At 33.8% G+C, this 19651-nt stretch overlaps 1 protein-coding gene across 1 annotated transcript in view; it reads left to right on the top strand.

The window, feature by feature from the left end:
- The first annotated feature begins 2077 nt into the window (after nucleotides 1-2077).
- Nucleotides 2078-19651, top strand: part of LOC143205206 (G1/S-specific cyclin-D3) — an 81160-nt gene continuing 63586 nt past the window's right edge. Inside the window, exons 1-2 of the mRNA XM_076418352.1 lie at nucleotides 2078-2710; nucleotides 15734-15949. Of these exons, the coding sequence (XP_076274467.1) occupies nucleotides 2510-2710; nucleotides 15734-15949 (417 nt within the window). The 5' untranslated portion in view covers nucleotides 2078-2509. The remainder of the gene's footprint in view (nucleotides 2711-15733; nucleotides 15950-19651) is intronic.

Genomic DNA, 19651 nt, shown 5'->3' with positions numbered 1-19651 from the left:
AGGCGTCCACTGCGTTCACCGTCTTCGGTGCTTATTTCACCACGTCTAAACTTAGCATACTAATATTTAATGTTTGTTTTTCCTGGGGCAGTATCCGGAAACTCTGCTATAATTCACAAACTAGTGATCCAACAGCTGTTATACACGCCTCTCTTGAGGCTAACTAAAAAACATATGGATTAAATTCTAGTAGCGCCATCTATGTGTCAAACCGAGGACTCTTCAATTGACCTGTTTACTACTGTTCTACTGCTTGCTGTTGTACTTGCTTTAATACACAAACAGGTATTTCACAAATTAAAATAAAACTAAACTACTTAAGCTCCAGTTATGAATACCCTTATACACTAAACCGGTTCGTGTGGTTTGGTTCGCTTCAATTTTCTGATTTCTTGCGTGTTGTCCAGTAGCTGCATTGCTTCCACGTTGCTGTCATTTAGCAACCTTATTTCATCTTTTAAGGCGAAATCTTGGATCACTTCATGTATCCATTTGATTTCCAGGTAATCGTATAATCAATCTTCTGACATCTCCTGACATCTTAATCTCCTGACATCCTGCGCGCTGTCCAGCAGTTGTACTGCTTCCACGTTAGTATGATTTAGTAATCTTCTTTGGTGTTTCAAGGCGAAATCTTGGATAACTTAGCAAATCCATTTCATTTCCAGGTCATCGTACAGTTCTTCGTTGGTTACGTAGCGATAAGCATTGGTAGTTAATCGTAAATCTTTGTTTTGGGCGCGTTAGCTTACTAGTTGGTTTGATGTTTTAGTGCGACGCCATATTTGCACCCCATAGGTCCAAATTGGCTTTATTATTGACTGATAAACCAATCTCTTCTGCCCAGGTACTTGACTGATTCTGCTTGAAGAATCGGGCATCCGTCAAGTGTTATAACATAATCAGGTTTTTGTCATCTTCAGCCTCAAAAGTGTTGTGTATCCAGTGTATGTTCGAAAATAAAAACAGGAGATGTCGCTTTCCTTGAAAGGCCACAGTTGGCTCACAATTTAATCTCAAAATGTGTCTAAACAAAGCAATGGCAAAATGACATTGGAGGTAAATGTGATTATACTACGTGTAAAGTTTTAGTGCAAAGCCATTCAATATATATAGAACCAAATTTTGTTGCCGTTTAAAAAGTTGTTTACAAAGTTCCATCAATTAAAAATTTAATTATAATGAAGGGGTTCATTTACTTAAACAAATGTGTATCTTTGAAGATACTTATATTTTGGCTCTAGGCGACTTAAAAGAGATTGGTGGAATTTATTGGGTCTAATTCTTGAGGTCTAATGGAGTCAAAAAAATTAATTCTTCAACAAGTATGTTTAAAAAAATGTATGAAACCAAATAAAATAATATAAATCGTAGACCAACAAGTTAAGACTGATTTCATAGACAAGTTAGTACCATACATTTTAATTTTTTGGTTCTCTAATCTGGTGCATATCAATGCAATATATTTTTCTGTTGAACAAAATGTAAATAAAATATTCAAACACACAAACTTCTGCTGTTCTGCACAATCTGCTTTCAGTATGAAAAAACAAAAAGATAGGAATTTTATTAGATTTAATTATATTTGTCAGAAAATATATTGTGTTCTAAATTATACATTATATATACTTATGTTTTGGTATTTTAATATTTCATATTAGCTTTTATGTAGAATTTTACTTAAATAAATTTTTTTGAGAAAATACATTTGGGTTTTACTTCAAATATAATTGGTCAGTAGAGTGTGACGTCAGATGTTAGTCACGTGATGCATGTGAAATCCTCAAATAATTAAATGCCTTTCTAATATTTTCTTTATAGGCGTCTGTCATACTGTCAAACTAACCAAAGTAATGCGGCGAAATGGCATTTTCTAAGACCACGTAAACCAATTCTGAAATTGTGTATAAGTTAACACTCTATATATACACACTCTATGGACAAGTGTCAAAAATCGTTAATATTGAGTGTTTCACTGGTTGCCTAACCGGGGAGTAATTATAATAATTGTCGTTGTGTCATTATAGTTATATTTTTATTGTGTGTATGTGTTGTTTTATTGTTACGGCCGCGGAATTATTGTTGTTTCGTCGCGGGTTAGGACTGGTGATGGTTTCTCAGGTGTGCGGAACGTGGCGCACGCTGAAATTCGCGAAATGTTTTGACGGGTACGGCTACCAGCCATTTAAAGCTTCGGGTTTAAAAGGCTCGCGCTAGCCGAACGAGTCGCCTGGTGCAATATCGCCCGTACAGCAAACCGATTTAAACGGCTGAGAGTGAACCCCCCCACCACTCGGCCAGGAATCCGGTTCGGTCGGTTATATTTCCTACCGTACTTCTACGCTCCGAGGTCTCAGTTGCGAATCTACGTAGGTCGTGGGTAGATGTCGTGACAGCGCAACAGACACACTCACTCACGCGAAGCCGATCAGAACTGAAGGGAACCTTATTGGACGGGAAATAAACTCGAATTTAATCGCATCTCGAGATCGGGCGCTATTGCGCAAATATGAACCTGTTACTGTGCTATGAACCTACGACTGAAAATGTCCGTGCCATTAAGGATCCGGCACTGTTGAAACCCAGAGTGTTGCTGAACCTCCTGAAGGCGGAAGACCGCTACGTCCTGCCGTATCCGCACAACATAAGCAGCGTGCAGACGGACGTTACGCCGGCCATGAGGAAGATCGTCGCCGAGTGGATGATGGAGGTGAGTTTTTTCGAGGACGTGTGGCAACGTCGCGCGAGGCATTTAAATGCCGGCCGGACGTCGCTCGATCTTTCGTACGGTGTGGGGGGGAGCCGCCGGCAGGTTGGCCACCTTGCGGTCGGCCCCGCTCGTTCATTCATGGATTTCGGTCGGGCCTCGCCACACGCTGCGATGGCCGCGACGTTGCCACGTTTCGTTTTTTCCGAAGTTTTCGAGGAAGCTCGTTTCATGTTTTTTTCACCTTTGCAAACCTACATATATATATATATATATATATATATATATATATATATATATATATATATATATATATATATATATATATAACGATCTCAACACCTCGTTAGTATTAAAATACTGATCCAGAACCATCATTTTTACCTGAACCAAAGTCGGTTCGCAGTCATTTCCGAGAATCATCGCCGGCTGATTGAATACGTTCCATCCGGAGGTAAATACCTGTTCGGTGATTCCGTCGGCGAGCGAATTGGTCTCTCTGAAGAGGCCCCTCCGCCTCTAAACGACAATTTACCTTTTTATTGCCCGCTATATCTATTATGTACGGTGGCGATTTACGAGAGAACGATGCCTGTTAAGTTTAACTCAGATATTCTACGCGGTAAAGTGTGAACGTTATCTTTCCGACTGATTTTCGCTAACGATTAGGGCCAGTATCGTTCTTTTTTATCGCGTTCGGAATAACGATATTACTCCGAAACTTACATAAATATTTTTTTGACTGAAAAGTTGTAACCGAATGAATAAATTCTTCTATGGAGGGCATTATTCGTTGTAATAGAACGGTCAGACTAACGAACGAAGTATCCGCACTTCTGGTTTGTTCGAGGCTTTTAAAAATATGACCGGTAGGTGATTTTTAAAAGTCGGATTTTTTTCTCGTAAAAGTATAACGTAATTGTAACCTTAAAACGGGACGATGAACCAGCAAGTGTCCAGTCAGTAACCTCGTCTATTTTAGTGGCGGTGTGGTTTTTCGAAACGTCATTTTCTTTTAGATGAACTATTTTCGGTCGCGGAATATCCCTATTCCTAATTGAATAAGTTTTAATAATCATTTTGTTGGGTTATATCGGCACGATTATTGATGTTTTCTATATCGGGTTAATATAATTCCCTCACCGTGTGGTACATTAAAATGTATGGAGGTACTTTTAAAATTAAGCGAGACAGAGAGAGAGAGAAAAAAAAAATTTGGGTCACCTATCGACTATTGCCCGACCGAGAGAGTTCCACGTTTTCGAATTCGGAAAACAAATTTATCTAACGTTATCTCGACCTTATGTTAACCGGCATCGCTGCCATATAAATAGTATTGTTTCTGTTTTTATCAGCTGATTGACGCCCGGCCCCGTGAGGACTTTTAAATTTTAAAAGTCGGGGCTTTAAAAAATCTCGGCCGACACGGTCCCGCGGCTACGGCCTTTTCCCGTCGGGGATTTCGGGCTTCGCGGCCCGTAGTCACTAACCACCGTTCAAAATGCGGAATTTTTAGATTTAAAATAGACACTTGCGTTGCGGCGGTACGGAGAAGTCGCTTTTTTATTAGGCCATCTATGACGACGTGCTGCTTCTGCTGTATATTCATTGTTTGGATATTGTTCGCGGTGTCACATACATTGTGGTTCTCGCTTGGCAACCGCTTATTACTTTATTATTTATATATCGTCTGTTTCGATTCTTTTTCCGATTAATTAGGTTTTTCATTATTATGTTCAACTTATTAGGTAATAGATACGGTAAAAATTAATCGACGATGTACTTTTCCATCTCAGGACATTATTCATTTCCTGTTTTTTTTTTGTGAGGTTGAAGTAGATTGAAGATTATATACACAAATAGCCTTGTGACTGTCTTATTGAATTAACTTATTGGATAATAGATAAGGGAAAAATTAATCCCCGTGTTTTAGAGATCTTTAGTTTATTCTAAAATATTTTTCCATCTTCACGGCATATAGGAATATTATTCCTCACTGATCTATTCTTCTACTCTTCTATTCTTCTATTTTGTTGTGAAGTTGAAGAAAATTAGAAATTCTATGCACAAGTACTCTTGTGAATATCTTATTAAATTAACTTATTGAATAATGGATAAAGAAAAAAATGATCCATGGCTGTTTTAGATACCCTTATTTTATTTTTAAATAGTTTTTCATCTTTAGGATATGCAGGAACGTGTTTCTTTACTGGCTCATTTCCTATTTTTGTTGTGAACTTGAACAAGCTTGAAGATTGTATGCGGAAGTATTCTTGTGACTGTCTTATTGAATTAACTTATTGAATAATAAATAAATGAAAAATTCATCCCCGTTTTTTGTTGTATGACTATTTTAAATACCTTTATTTTATTATCCGTCATTTTTCCACCTATAGGATGTATAGGGACGTTTTTCCTCACTGGTTCTTTTCTTGTTTTTCTTTTCAAGTTGAGGAAGGTTGAATATCACATAATGTTCCATATTCAGGAAGTATAGAGATAATTTTCCTCACTTACTCTTCTTCTATGTTGTTGTAAAGTTGAAGAAGATTGAATATTGTATGCACACATACTCCTGTAAATGTCTTATTAAATTAAGTTATTGGATAATAGATAAGAGAAAAATTAATCCATATTTTTTGGTCCTACTACTGTCTTTATAGATAATTTTTCATCTTGTTATGTCTGTTGTGAATAAATTCCGCAACATATTTTTCATAGTTGAGGATGTTGTGACTGACTTACAATCTTTTTGGATAATAAATACGGGAAAAGCTATTTCCTCTACAATTTTTAATCTTATAAGTATCGTGAGAAACTTGCCCCTTTGCCATTTTCTAATTGTTCCAGATACGTTTTATTTTTTATTATTTTATTCTCAAACACTTCTCCATCCTGAATATATTTGTTGAAATTCTCGTTACTTTTCAATGAAATGTCTTTTATTTTTAATACAGCAATGGTATTTTTTATATATATTTCTCATGCTTAATGATCGTATGTACGAATATTCTTATTTCACAGTTCCACTGATTTGTCGTATCACTGTATCTAGTGGTCTACGTTGCATGGTATGTTGCATATAAACTTTTTACCACACAGCTAAAAAATTCGTGACGAAAATAACTTTGGTAAAACGTATTTATTTATGTATTTTTTGGAGAATCCTCAAAATGTAGAGTTTTTCATTCAATCACACCTAAACCATATTCTAAAAAAGACTTTGATCTGAAAACTAAAATTGTTAATTTATTTGCTTGCGAGCCAAATGTCCTCATTTTGGAATGTTGAGGGATTTCGAAGAATCTTTTGAACTTACCGACATTTATATTTAAGTCTCAAATATATCCATGATTTTTTGGCGTTCGATATTATCAAAAAAAAAACCGAGGTAGTTGAGATAATTTTTATCAATTTTGTTTAAGTAAGAAAATTAAACTATCTTAATATTTCTTTATGTTATGTTGAACAAGTATACCTGTTTTAACCATATTTTCTAAAATAAATGTTACATTTAATGTTTTCACTGTCTGTGGTGTATCTTGACTGTGTCATATACATATATATATATATATATATATATATATATATATATATATATATATATATATATATATATTGAGTTTAAAATTCAACGTAAATAGATTCTCAGTGTATTAAAACAACACCCAACATTTATGACACGTGGCCGGATTGATTCTAAAACCCAAGATGGTTATCCTCGTTAAAATGTTTCATAAATAGCTATCGCTATGAAAAACGGGTTTATTTTAGTTGAAATTATATTTAGTCTGTGAGAATATCCCACGCTACACGCGGTTATTTTATTGATTTCGATTTTTTTCGGATTCCTGATCATTTTCGCCGTTGTTTTAGGTACTGTGATAGGGATGGCGACTAGGAATTATGCCGAGCGTGATTAAAACGATCTTATTATTAGACGAAATCCTTAACGAGTTCGAAGAAAGAAACGATTTATTTTTAGATCGCCATCCGTACTTTGTGGGGCCTACTTTTTTATTTTAGTGTAATCTGATAGCCAGATAATCATTTCAGACGGCTTTAATTTATTGAAAAACGTCATGCATAGCCCTTCCAATAAAACAGTCAATGCACTTTTTTTGTAGCCGGTCCAAATTTAAGTTCTTTTTTTGACTCTGACAAAAAATATTAATGTAAATAAAATAATGAAACAAAAATAACGTTATAAAATATTGTTTTAACATTACGGTAAATCGAATGCATATTTATTGAAGAACTTAACCTAGGGATAATTAAACAGCCACAATATTTTGTAGGTTAGAGTTATTTTAGTATATTTACATTGACATATGACCAACACAAATCGACTTTTATATACCAATTTGATTACTTGTTCGGACGCATCATACTCCATTGTTTCTTTTTAACTACTAGAGTAATGCTAAATAATAAAATGAGAAGGAAAATGCTCCGAGTTTACATTTTTATAAACTGAATTAGGCAATACGTTCAACAATGTTGATGACGTGTATTGGCTGTTATACAGAATGGAATTCTAGTTAGTATCATTCTAATATTGGTATTAAAACTGCCTCTGTAAATAGTGGGTTAATGTTTTTCGAGGCAGTAATATATGTGCCGTTTTGATTGATGACCTTTTACCGTTTTTTTGCTACCATCAGAATTCCGTATCTGTAGAACTATATGAGATCCGATTGTTGGTAAAATAGAACCAAGTGATTATCACAAACACGTTGGAGGCATCATTAAGGGTATTTTACAAAAACAGAAACAAATGGTAGTCGAGTCTTGAATCACTAAAAATGTGTAAGGTTGTCATGATGAAAGAGGACATCTATCCCATTATTCCGTAGTTGTTGACGCTAGAGTGTTCATGATGAATATCTCCTTTCTGACATATTGTCATTAAATACTGACATAATGGCATCAGTGTGGACTTTGCGACTTTTTGTGACGTTTCTTCTTTTTAATCACTCTCATTGTCAAAATTGGCCCAATTTCATTTCGTTTCAGCCAAAGGGAACTAGGTCCATTAAATTGTTCACTGTTAGTACATGTGGAACCCAAATATTAAGCTTTATTTAGTATCCAGTTTTATGTAAATGGTTCAAAACTGTTTCATCATCGATGTTCAGTTATGTATCCGTATGTTTAAGAATTTCATCGACTTCTTCTTCAGATTCTGACAATGGCGTTCACTTAAACACTCATTACTATAAGCATCGTACAAATTTCGATGAACCTGTCCGGCATTTTCTCCTTTTCGGATGCAAGAAAAGTAAAATATGATGAAAACTCTTTTAATTCAGATCATATGAACTGAGGCTGCTTCTACAAAAAAAAGGATAATTTTCACACAAGGTCGTCTGATAATCGACCAAATAATTCCCACCATAAAAGTAATTAACATTCGCCGTACTATATAATGAATAATAACATATATTTATTGTAATTGTTAGGTTTTGGTGACATTGGTGGATAATCGTATTCGACGCACGAATATCTCCATATAAATATTATTTAAAATGATATATTTACGCCCGTTTAAAATACAATTTCGAGGCTTTCGAACAATAATAAAAGTTCAAGGTTTCCCGCCGTTAGAAGGACTACTCGAGGTTGGTGTTATTTGACCTCTTACACTTTCTGTTTGTACTTTTAATGCGTTACCGGTGCGTGAAAATGGTGAAATATTTAATTACGACATGAGATGCGAGAGACAAGACCAGTTCGAGAGGATACAATTCGGTCTCCGGTCTGACACATAGATGGCGCTACTAGAATTAAATTCATATGTTTTTTAGTTAGCCCTAACTCTCAGAAGATGCGTGTATAAATTTAACAGCTGTCGGATTATTAGTTTGTGAATTATAACATTTTGAGTGAAACAACTTTTGTTATTGTAAAAAAAATGGATAAAAAGGAATTTCGCGTGTTGATACAATATTGCTTTTTGAAGGGAAAAAATACAGTTTAAGCAAAAACTTGCTTTATGCAGTTTTTGGACACTGCCTCAGGAAAATCAACCATCAAGGACTGGTATACTAAGTTTAGACGTGGTAAAATGAACACCGAAGACAGTGAACGCATTTTGTTACCGACGAAAACATTTAAAAAATCCACGAAGTGATTTTGAATGACCGTATATTGAAATTGAGAGAAATAGCAGACACTCTAAAGATATCAACTGAACGTGTATATCATATCATTCACGAGTATTTGGGTATGAGAAAGCTCTGTGCAAAGAGAAAAAGGAAGGGCCATCCACAGCGACTATTACATAGCGTTTTGGATCGTTTGAAGGACAAAATCGCCAAAAAACTGCCACATTTGAAGAAAAAGAAAGTGCTGCTTCACCAAGACAACTCACCGTGTCACAAGTTAGTGAAAATGCTGGCAAAAATCGATGAATTGGGCTTCGAATTGTTTCCTCAACCACCGTATTCTCCAGATCTGGCCCCCAGCGACTATTTCCTGTTCTGAGATCTCAAAAGAATGCTCGCTGGGAAGAAATGTTCGTCGAATGAAGAGGTGATCGCCGGAACTGAGGCCTATTTTGAAGAAAAAGACAAATCGTGCTACAAAAATGGTATAGAAAGGTTGGAGGGACGCTATAATCAGAGCATCACTCATGAAAGGAATTATGTTGAATAAAAAAAGCTAATTTTACCAAAAAATTGTGTTTTACTATGGTATGCCTGGGACTTTTCAGTTGACCTCTTATTAATACAGCACAAAATATAAATATTCTAGATTTTTTGTTGTTTTCATTTGATCGACTCCAGGCTCAGGAAGACAATATAGTTTATTATATGCAATATAAACCGATAATAATTTTTCTAAATAACGTAGCATCTCTTCGAGGCCGCGAATGATGCGAAAATGGCAGCCTCCAAGGTTACCAGTGACCGAACTTGAAGATTTTCCGCTCTATGCTGCGATAGATCTATAAATAGACAGGCGCGAATGCGATATTTTCCTGAAGACCGACGTGTTTCGCCGGCCGAGAGAGCAGCCTGTGCGCGTTGTATGTTTGTATTGGTAAGAACGATATTTAAAATTGTAATGACGAACATTTCGAGGCTCCTTTTGGGATCAGCTGATTATTTTAGTGGATACGTTGTAGTGGGTTCGATCACCTAGCATATTTGACTGAAATAGCCATGGAACTTGTAATAATTTTATGATTTAATATACAACATTCGTTTACGGAGATATTCTAAGAGTCTAGAGGCATGAAATTTAGGTATTTTTTCGAATGATATAAAAAACAATATCAGTAGGTTTAATGGAATTTTTTTTATTGTGAAATATGTATTTTATTCAAAGTATCGTTCATCGATAGACGGTTACTTTATCCCGTCTTTCAGGCAATCTACGGATTCTATCTCGATAGAACAATGCGTCTTCTCAAGCTGTCAACAGAACGACCCATCTTTTTGGTATTTTCATAAAAAGCGAAGCCCTGTTCAGACAGATCACGGCTCATATGTCGGAACAAGTGGTGGTAATCAGAAGGAGCAAGGTTCAGTAGAATTTGAAGTGTCATATCAATCGTCTCGAACGAAATAATTTCGAGAAAACGCAATCTTACAATGGTACTTACGTTTTCTTACGAATTTGTTTGCTCCATACATTGATCCTTAATCTACCTCAAATATCAAGAAAAGCATTTTCTGAACTTCTTGTTACCAAAAGAGCGATTCTGACCTCCTTTGGACTGTCAGAAGCTCGTATTCCATATTTCGTAATCCGGGTACTGTCACGTTTAACGACTTCTGGGCTAATTTTTATCTCCTTAAGGATCATCTTCTTTAAAATGGGAATGAAACTCCTTCGTTAAAAATACAAACTGCTATAAAGATTTCAATTATCAATCAATTCAGAGATTCACTATCATTAATCTTATTAATCTCCATTCATTCCGGTGAAGCCGGTTTAGATATTGCGTCACTAAAACAACTATATCTCTGAAAATAATTTAAATTTTGAAAAATCGTCTTAAGAGCGTATTCTCAAAGGGTTAAAGCTTTGCAAATATAGAAAATAAATATTTTTTTCAAATATCTGGACTGAAATACTCCTAGTGACAACTATCCGATTTATAAATACCAAAAAAAAACGAAGGATATCACTTTAAACAATTTAATAATGAAACAAACATAATTTTATAATATATAATTCATTTTAACGTTATAGTACATCTAGTACATATTTATTGAAGGACTTATACTACAGGTAATTAAACGTCCACCATAGTTTGTAGGTTAGAGTTGTTTTATTATATTGACACATGACAACGGTGTCGACCAGTACGAACACAAATCGAATTTTATAGACATTCTATAGCTTAAGTAGAGTTATGCTAATTAGTGAAATGAGAAAGAAAATTTTACGTTTCTATAACAGGTCAATTGAAAAGTCCCCGGCCTGACACTTAGATGGCGCTACTAGAATTAAATCCATATGCTTTTTTAGTTAGCCCTAACCCTCAAAAGATGCGTGTATAAAATAAAATATGCGTATTGACAGCTGTCGCATTATTAGTTTGTGAATTATAGCATTTTGAGTGAAGCAACTTTTGTTATTATGAAATAAATAGATAAAAAGGAATTTTGCGTGTTGATAAAATATTGCTTTTTGAAGGCAAAAAATACAGTTGAAACAAAAACTTGACTTGATGCCGAGTTTCCGGACACTGCCCCAGGAAAATCAACCGTCAAGGATTAGACCAATCCTAAGCTAAGTGTAGACGTGGTGAAATGAGCATCAAAGACGATGAACGCAGTGGACGCCCAAAAGAGGTTATTACCGACGAAAACATTTTAAAAATCCACAAAATGATTTTGAATGACCGTAAATTAAACTCAGTGAAATAGCAGACACTCTAAAGATACAAACTGAACGTGTAGATCATATCATTCACGAATATTTGGGTATGAAAAAGCTCTGTGCAAAGTGAGTTGATTATTCGGAGCGATGTTTGAAGATGATTAAGTGTAATAAACCCGATTTTTTGCGTCGACATGTGACAATGGATGTAAACAGAGACTATTACATAGCATTATTGAACCGTTTGGAGGACGAAATCGCCAAAAGATGGCCGCATTTGAAGAAAAAATAAGTGCTGCATCACCAGGACAATAAACTGTGTTGCAAGTCAGTGAAAACGATGGCAAAAACCCAACCATCCACCGTATTCTGCAGATCTGCCCCCAGCGATTATTTCCTGTTCTCGGATCTCAAAAGAATGCGCGCAGGCAAGAAATTATCGTCGATGAAGAGATGATCGCCGAAACTGAGGCCTATTTTGAAGCAAAAGACAAATCGTACTACAAAAATGGTATCGAAAAGTTGGAGAGTCGCTATAATCACCTTTGAAGGAAATTATGTTGAATAAAAAAAGCTAATTTTGTCAAAAAAATGTGTTTTGCTATGGTAGGCCGGGGACTTTTCAATTGACCTGTTAAACTAAATTCGACTATACATTTTTTACGCATGTTAAAATATTTATTTGAAAAAAAAGGATGGATAATTTTTTAACTTATTTTTGCTACATGCGACAACATTGCATTATTACATTAAGTAATTTGGATCGTAAGTGACGAAACAAGAGACATGATTCAGCCCTATGGAAGTTATCAAAATTAGGCGACAGATATCGTAAATCACTGACAGCGAGGTTCAACCAAACTTAATTTCACTTGTTATTATTTCGACAAAACCGTGATGTTTTGTTGTTTCACCAACAATAAATTATAACAGACGAATAGTTTTTCTAACCGATAACAACTACAATTATGATGTTTAAGAGGTTATCGATTCGGGAACAGTCATAAAAATCGTCTTGTCTTTCTTTCCCTAGGCCGGCGTAATCCTCAGATAAAATCTAAGACGAATAGAAGTTTAATGACTCGCCTAGAGGATGTTTCTCTCCATTTAGAAATAGGTGCCGGTATAACGAATAAAGAACGTAGTATATTGTAACCGGAACTAATGTCAGTGTTACATAATTGCGTTCGTAGGTTAGGATTTTTGACATTTAGCTTGAAGTCGTGTAGTCTTTTTATCATTTCGGCCTTAGGACGTGATAATTAAATTTTATTTAACGGAATTAACATTATACATGAGCTGTTTAATTTTATATTAGTTCTTAAGAAACTCTTCCCTCAGTTAACGATTGCTTTAATTAACAATACCATTTATTCAGCGCACATTCGACGATATATTTTCGTGATATTACCGGTCATTCGTCAGGTTCTCAGCGGTGTTTTGATAGGCATTTTCATCGCCAGGAAGTCACAAAACTGTGCGCAGGCCTTGAACGAGCTGAAAACCACAACGAAAATTTCTCAAGGCCGTAGTTCTTAGCTCTGAAAATCGTTCTAGTAATTGCTGTACCATTTTGCTCGAACTGTAATTAAGGAAAAACGGGTTTATTGTTTATTTGTCGGGTAATGTTCAGTCGGTGATTCTGCTTTAGACCATTGTTTATTTAATATTTTATGTCCTTAATAGGTATGTTGCTCTCTGAAGACTAAATTCATAATCAAAGGGGTGAAGTTGAGGATAACACACTAGTTATAGACCAATATCTCGCGAAAAAATGACTTGTCGTGTATTTTGAGATATCAACAACTGGTTATATAGCCCTTCCAATGCACGTCATCAAAAATTATGACGTCAGCAGGTCGCAATGTTGCCGCATTAACTTAATTATTATCACTAATGTTTTAAAGAGTTTTGTACACATTTGACAACAGACTCGATCAGTATCGATACTATATAAATCGAGTTTTATAGATTGATTCAGATATACGTTCCGACACATCAGACAACATTACGTCTCTTTATAACTAGGGTAAGATGAGAAGAAAATATCAATAAAAGAAATAAAAAAATACATTAAATAGGGTCTATTCGAAGTTATTTTGTACATGCGTCATCTAAATTTCTGGCGTCAAAACGTCTCAATGTTGCCGCATCAACTCTGAATTTTAGTTCAGTTTGGCTTTGGCATATAACAAAATTCTAATCTAAATAAAATAATTGAACAAAAATGTTACCAAATATATTTTATTCTAACATTATGACATCTAACATAGTACATCTAACTACAGTTTATTATACAGCCATAATAGTTTATCGGTTAGAATTATATATCACGATTGCTTTCAAGAATTTTGCATACGTCTGACAACCGGTCGTCTTTGACAGGCTCATTCGTTTACATGTTCGAACTAATCAGACAGCATTGTGTCTCTTTTTAACTAGAGCAAATTGAGACGGAAAATGTTGTCTGATTCTAAAACGAATTTACACATTGCAGCAGGCAATACATTAAACATCTTGATAACGCATATACAAATAAACTTTGAATAGACTATATAACAATATGTGACACCAAGTTCTTATTATAACATCAGTAGTTAATGATAATGATTAGTTAACTGTTTATATATAACAATAATTTGATATTTTATTTTGAAATCGAATTACAAAGATGTTTAGACTAGTTACTTTCAACATTTATTTGTAGCTTCACATCTTGATGACGTATATACAAATAAACTTTGAATAGATTATATAACAATATATGACATCAATTTCTTATTATAACATCGGTAGTTAATGATAGTGATTGTTAACTGTTTATATATAAAAATAATTTGATATTTTATTTTGAAGTCGAATTACAAAGATGTTTAGATCACTTTCAACAAGCTTAAACATTTATTTGTAGCTTCACATCTTGATGACGTATATACAAATAAACTTTGAATAAATTATATAATAATATATAACATCAAGTTCTTATTATAACATCGGTAGTTAATGATAATGATTGTTAACTGTTTATATAAAAACCACCAATCACTTTCAACAAGCTTAAACATTTATTTGTAGCTTCTCCCAACAAACGTTGTGGTATCACTACATAGTATAAAACAAAGTCGCCTTTTCTGTCCCTATATCCCTATGTGCGCTTAAATCTTTAAAACTACGCAACGGATTTTGATGCGGTTTTTTTCAATAGATAGAGTGATTCAAGAGGAAGGTTTATATGTATAATACATGCATAATATACTAAGGCAACATTGCTAATTTTAGAGGTTTCTAACGTGATGTCGTAAATTAACCAATTTTTTTAGGCTTATTTAGCAATTAGCAAAAACGCTGCCTAACCCTACGAGTTAGATCAAATTAATGTACTATAGTATTGTACACCATAAAAAGGTCTACAAAAAAGTCCGCGATGGTATATGTTTATCTTTTAGGGATAACCCACATTAACCATTTTTATTGTTTACTTTTTACGTGAGAAAATGGCTTATTTACGAAGCTATTTTAAGCAATACGGCATTAATCCTTATCGAATTAAGTACCTTAAATACAGTGTGCAATTAATATAGATCAATATGGTTCCTTACAGCATGTAAATTAAACAAATATTTTCGGAGATATTACAAATTTAAAATTTGCGTTTAAAAATGTGTAATGTAATAAAAATTGTATGAATTTAGATATTCCAAAGATAGCAGGAAATCTTCATAGTAAGTATAGGGGAAGAGGAATTGTTTTACTCCAAATTTAATGCGTGCAGGCCAAGGGCAGTAATGAATGAACCAAAAATACTGGATCGATTTTAATCATGTTTTCATTGAGTGACATAGGCATATATATTTTATGCCCGTGCAAAGTCGGAGCGGGCCGCTATGTTTTTATATACAACGTTCATATTTTTTCTGTAGTGTATTTAATTTAGTATCAGCATTGCACCCGTGCGAAGCCGGGGCGGGTCGCTAGTTTTACATAAAGTCTTTTATAGTTTGGAATGCCGAAATTACAACTAATATCTCAAAACATGTCTTTAACATAAAATTTCAATAAGTAAGCGAAAGTGTATAAATGTTGCTTTATTAAGAAAACAATTATACACTTTTAACGTACGTGAAATCATCATCATGAATTGAAATTACCTATTGAATATATCTAAATGTGTTTTCTTTCTCTTGTTTTCAGGTGTGTGAAGAACAGAGGTGTCAAGATGAAGTGTTTTCATTAGCAATGAACTATATGGACCGATTTTTAATGTGTTGTGCAATAAAAAAGACACAGTTACAATTATTAGGGACTGTCTGTATGTTAATTGCTTCGAAACTTCGTGAAACTAGGCCTCTAGCAGCGGACGTGTTAGTGTATTATACGGACAATAGTATAAGTAAAAACCAGCTAGCGGTAAGTTCTATATATAAGTCATATGATTGATGCAGTAACCATAATCCAGAATATTCATTTACTTACTCCTTTTTTCATATATAAATTATTTTTTATAAATAAATATACACAAATTTAATAAATAGTTGATTTAATGTTGAAACTATATATAAGTAGGGAAATAAACATTAAACAAATAACACATTCTTTTAAAAACTTATGGAATAAAATGAAATAATAAAAATATTAAATCAAAATATAACACTATATTTAAATTAATTTACGTATTTGAACAATTAACATGAACTCCAAGAACCATATAAATAAACATTACCATAAAAAAGACCAAAATCGTTTAGATCAAAGCCAGTCAATATAAAACCAAACGAAAAAGCTGCCACTATATATGAAAGCAGTGACATTCTCCTAAAAATCTCCAAATATTATCAACTATGATCGCTACTATTCTTGATCCACACACCCCATTAATGAATTGACTATCTCGAGCTTTCGATTAACATATTGTACATTTACTAGCCTAAAACTAATAATACATTGTGTTTTCCTTGTTATTCTACAGGTCTACTTTTATTAGCAAATTTAATTATTTCATAGTATCAATGTACACTGTTCTTACATCATAGTAAAATGCTCTCTAATCTCTTCTTCTCTGATTCTCTGAATTTCTTTCACATTCTTCGACTTTCAATCTTAACAAATTCTAGCTACATCTTACCTATAAAATAAAATTTAAATCATGACTAAAATATATTATGTTTAAAATAACTGTCTAATTATTACCACTTACCACAATTTTTGCTACTATTCTTGATAGAGAAGCCTCATGAATGACTTGCCTATTTCCAACACAACAAGAATCATTTCCTTCTTTGTTATCATTAAATTTTGGCATATGTTGATACCTATTCGATGTCGTTGAAAATGATGTGTTATAAATCGGGCAGATAACATTCCCACTGTACATAAAATTGATGCTGTTTGGATTTTATAACTTTTAAAACTGTAACCTTATATTCTGCACTTACTCTTGTTCTTCCATATTTTAAAACCAATGTATGTTAGACCACCAAGAATAACACAACAATATAATTATTATTACTATATAAATTATTAATGTAACACAAAATCTAAATATTCTAGATTTTTTTGTTGTTTTCACTTGATCGACTGTACCTATCGACTCGAAAAGAATGTACCGCCATTAGAAATGGAAGGCGATATAGTTTATTCTTTTCTATGGGTTTCTATGCAGGATGTACCAAATCCGAAGATATTTGTTAAACAATCTATCCTCAGAATACGTTGGTATCAGGTTTCTTACGCTACCGTCAATATAATTCTAATTAAGTTTACATGATATATCTATCTATTTCTTCCATCGCCACCAAATAATATTCTAATTACAAAATTCCATCAAACGCGGTTTGAAGGAGATTTACCAAATTGAATTTCGCATTCGGGAAATAATTGCAGAGGGAAGGGATCTGTTTGTTTTGCGGCGGGAAAATATTCCGCAGCTTTATTGGAAAATTAATTTCCTTCAATTAATCGGAGATGAAAAAAGGACCGTGAAAAACTTACAAATAATGTGAACATTAAATTCGCCACGTTTTTTAATAGTAGCGGGGTTGTCTTTTATATTTCGGGATTATCCTAATATCGTTCCAACAGTCGACATTTATGTGCATTTTATGACCTTTGGTGACAAAGCTTGAAGAAGTATTGTAAGTTAATCATAACCGAAATTCACGGCAAGTAATATCTTGCCAACAGATTTCTTTATTAGACTTAAGCAGTTTTTTTTCAAGCACTTTCCTATAATTCTGATCTGATAACTTTTTATTTTCGAATATTAGTAATAAAATGCGATGACGGTCTTTACTACCCAAACAAAATCTTTTTGCGTTCAAAATACATGTTTTAGGGATCTTCACTTGATAAAGAAGGCTTGTAAGAAGACATTAAATTAACTTTCATGTTGTTTCTTGATATCAACTCTGATTTTTAATTTGAATGGCGTTTAATTCACCAACGTAGATTCCCGTTCCTTTAATTTTATTTCTGAAATGTGACGTAACTGACGAATATACTGCTTAAAAGCCCTATAATTCTGGTGTGGTTTATCGAGGCGTCAGCGATTTAAACTGCAAATACTTTATCTCCTACGATATTTCGAATTTAAATATTATGTGTTTGATAAAATGACTTCATGTTACACATCCATCACTAAATACGAACTGTACAAACAAGGACTGTGCAAATACAAGATATATAGATTAAATCAACAACATTTTAAAGGGCTCGGAGATGGTATTTTTAATAGCAACAATTATTCATTATTGAAAGCGGATTAATACTGACAACCTCACAGGAAGGGATGATTCTATTAATGACACTATTTGAATATTGTATATGGAAATTATTAATTATCAAGTTTTTAATTACTCCTTCAAATATTTCTTGTCATCGCTGTCTATCAACAGGTGATGTTACCAGTGCTGCTTGTTTGTAGCGTCAAACCTTGTAGTCTGAGATTATTGTTCAATATTAATTACATTAATTTTTTTTACTACAATTTTTCTTTATAATAACTTAACTCTAGGTATATAATTAGGAGGACCCATCGTCCCTATTACAGTTTCTGGTGAAATAATGTTTATACATGTCACTGTTGTAATTTTTATTATATGCACTTCACTACACAACACTACACAAGATTAGATTGATTCTTTTGAGTCTGTGTCCTGTTGTGGTGGTATCCAAAAGCTGCAATACTTCTACAATATTCTCATGAGAATGGAGTCTTTCCTCATGCCCCCTTGCAATTCTCTTGATTTCTTGACTGACTCTAGGTATCTGAAGATCTCGATGTAGGTAATCAGTCCTATAGTATTTGGGTGCGCCCACAATACCTCTCAGAACTTTGTTCTGAAAAATTTGTATTTTATTTATATTACTCTTTGCAGAACATCCCCATAATTGAACTCCGTATGTCCATATAAGTTTGAGTATTTGCTTATATAATAGTAATTTATTATGTAATGATAATTGTGATTTCCTTCCAATTAGCCAGTACATTTTCCTATATTTCAATTCCAGTTCTTTTCTTTTCTTCTTTATATGTTCGTTCCAGCGAAGTTTTGCATCAAGATTCATTCCGAGATATTTAGCGTTGTTGCTATATGGATTGATAGTATTATTTAATGTTATTGGTGCTTATACGGTCTGTTTATATGCTGTTTATGAACTGCACATGTACAGATTTACTTTCATTAATTCTTATTTTCCAAGCTTGTGTCCAATTATTTATATTGTCACTTGCCTATTACAATTTTCGTGAGGCTTCTTCACTATTGTCTGCGAAAGCTGTAATCGCAGTATCATCAGAAAATGTACACAGGTGTAAAGTAAATAAAGCATTGGTCCCAGTACATTTCCTTGTGGTACACTTGCTTTAGCTTCTTTTATTGTAGAGTAAGCTTCTTCTTGTTTGACTCTAAACAGTCTGTTTGTAATGTACGATTTTAATAGTTCGGTGTGTTGTTATGGTAGCATTTTCTGTAGTTTGAACAAGGCTTTCATACTAAATATGGTCAATTGTTTAATGCTCGTTAATAACCCAAACTGGTGTGTTGGTTTTAGGTTTTTTCTGTCCGTGAATTAATAAATGATGAGGTGCATTACCTGATGAAGATTTATTTC

Source organism: Rhynchophorus ferrugineus, unplaced genomic scaffold (genome assembly GCF_030347505.1).
Source record: "Rhynchophorus ferrugineus isolate W39M unplaced genomic scaffold, kcgeb_rfMv2 rfM11, whole genome shotgun sequence".
NCBI lineage: Eukaryota > Metazoa > Arthropoda > Insecta > Coleoptera > Curculionidae > Rhynchophorus > Rhynchophorus ferrugineus.
Note: the sequence above shows the minus strand (reverse complement) of the source record. Positions and strands in the feature narration are given on the sequence as shown.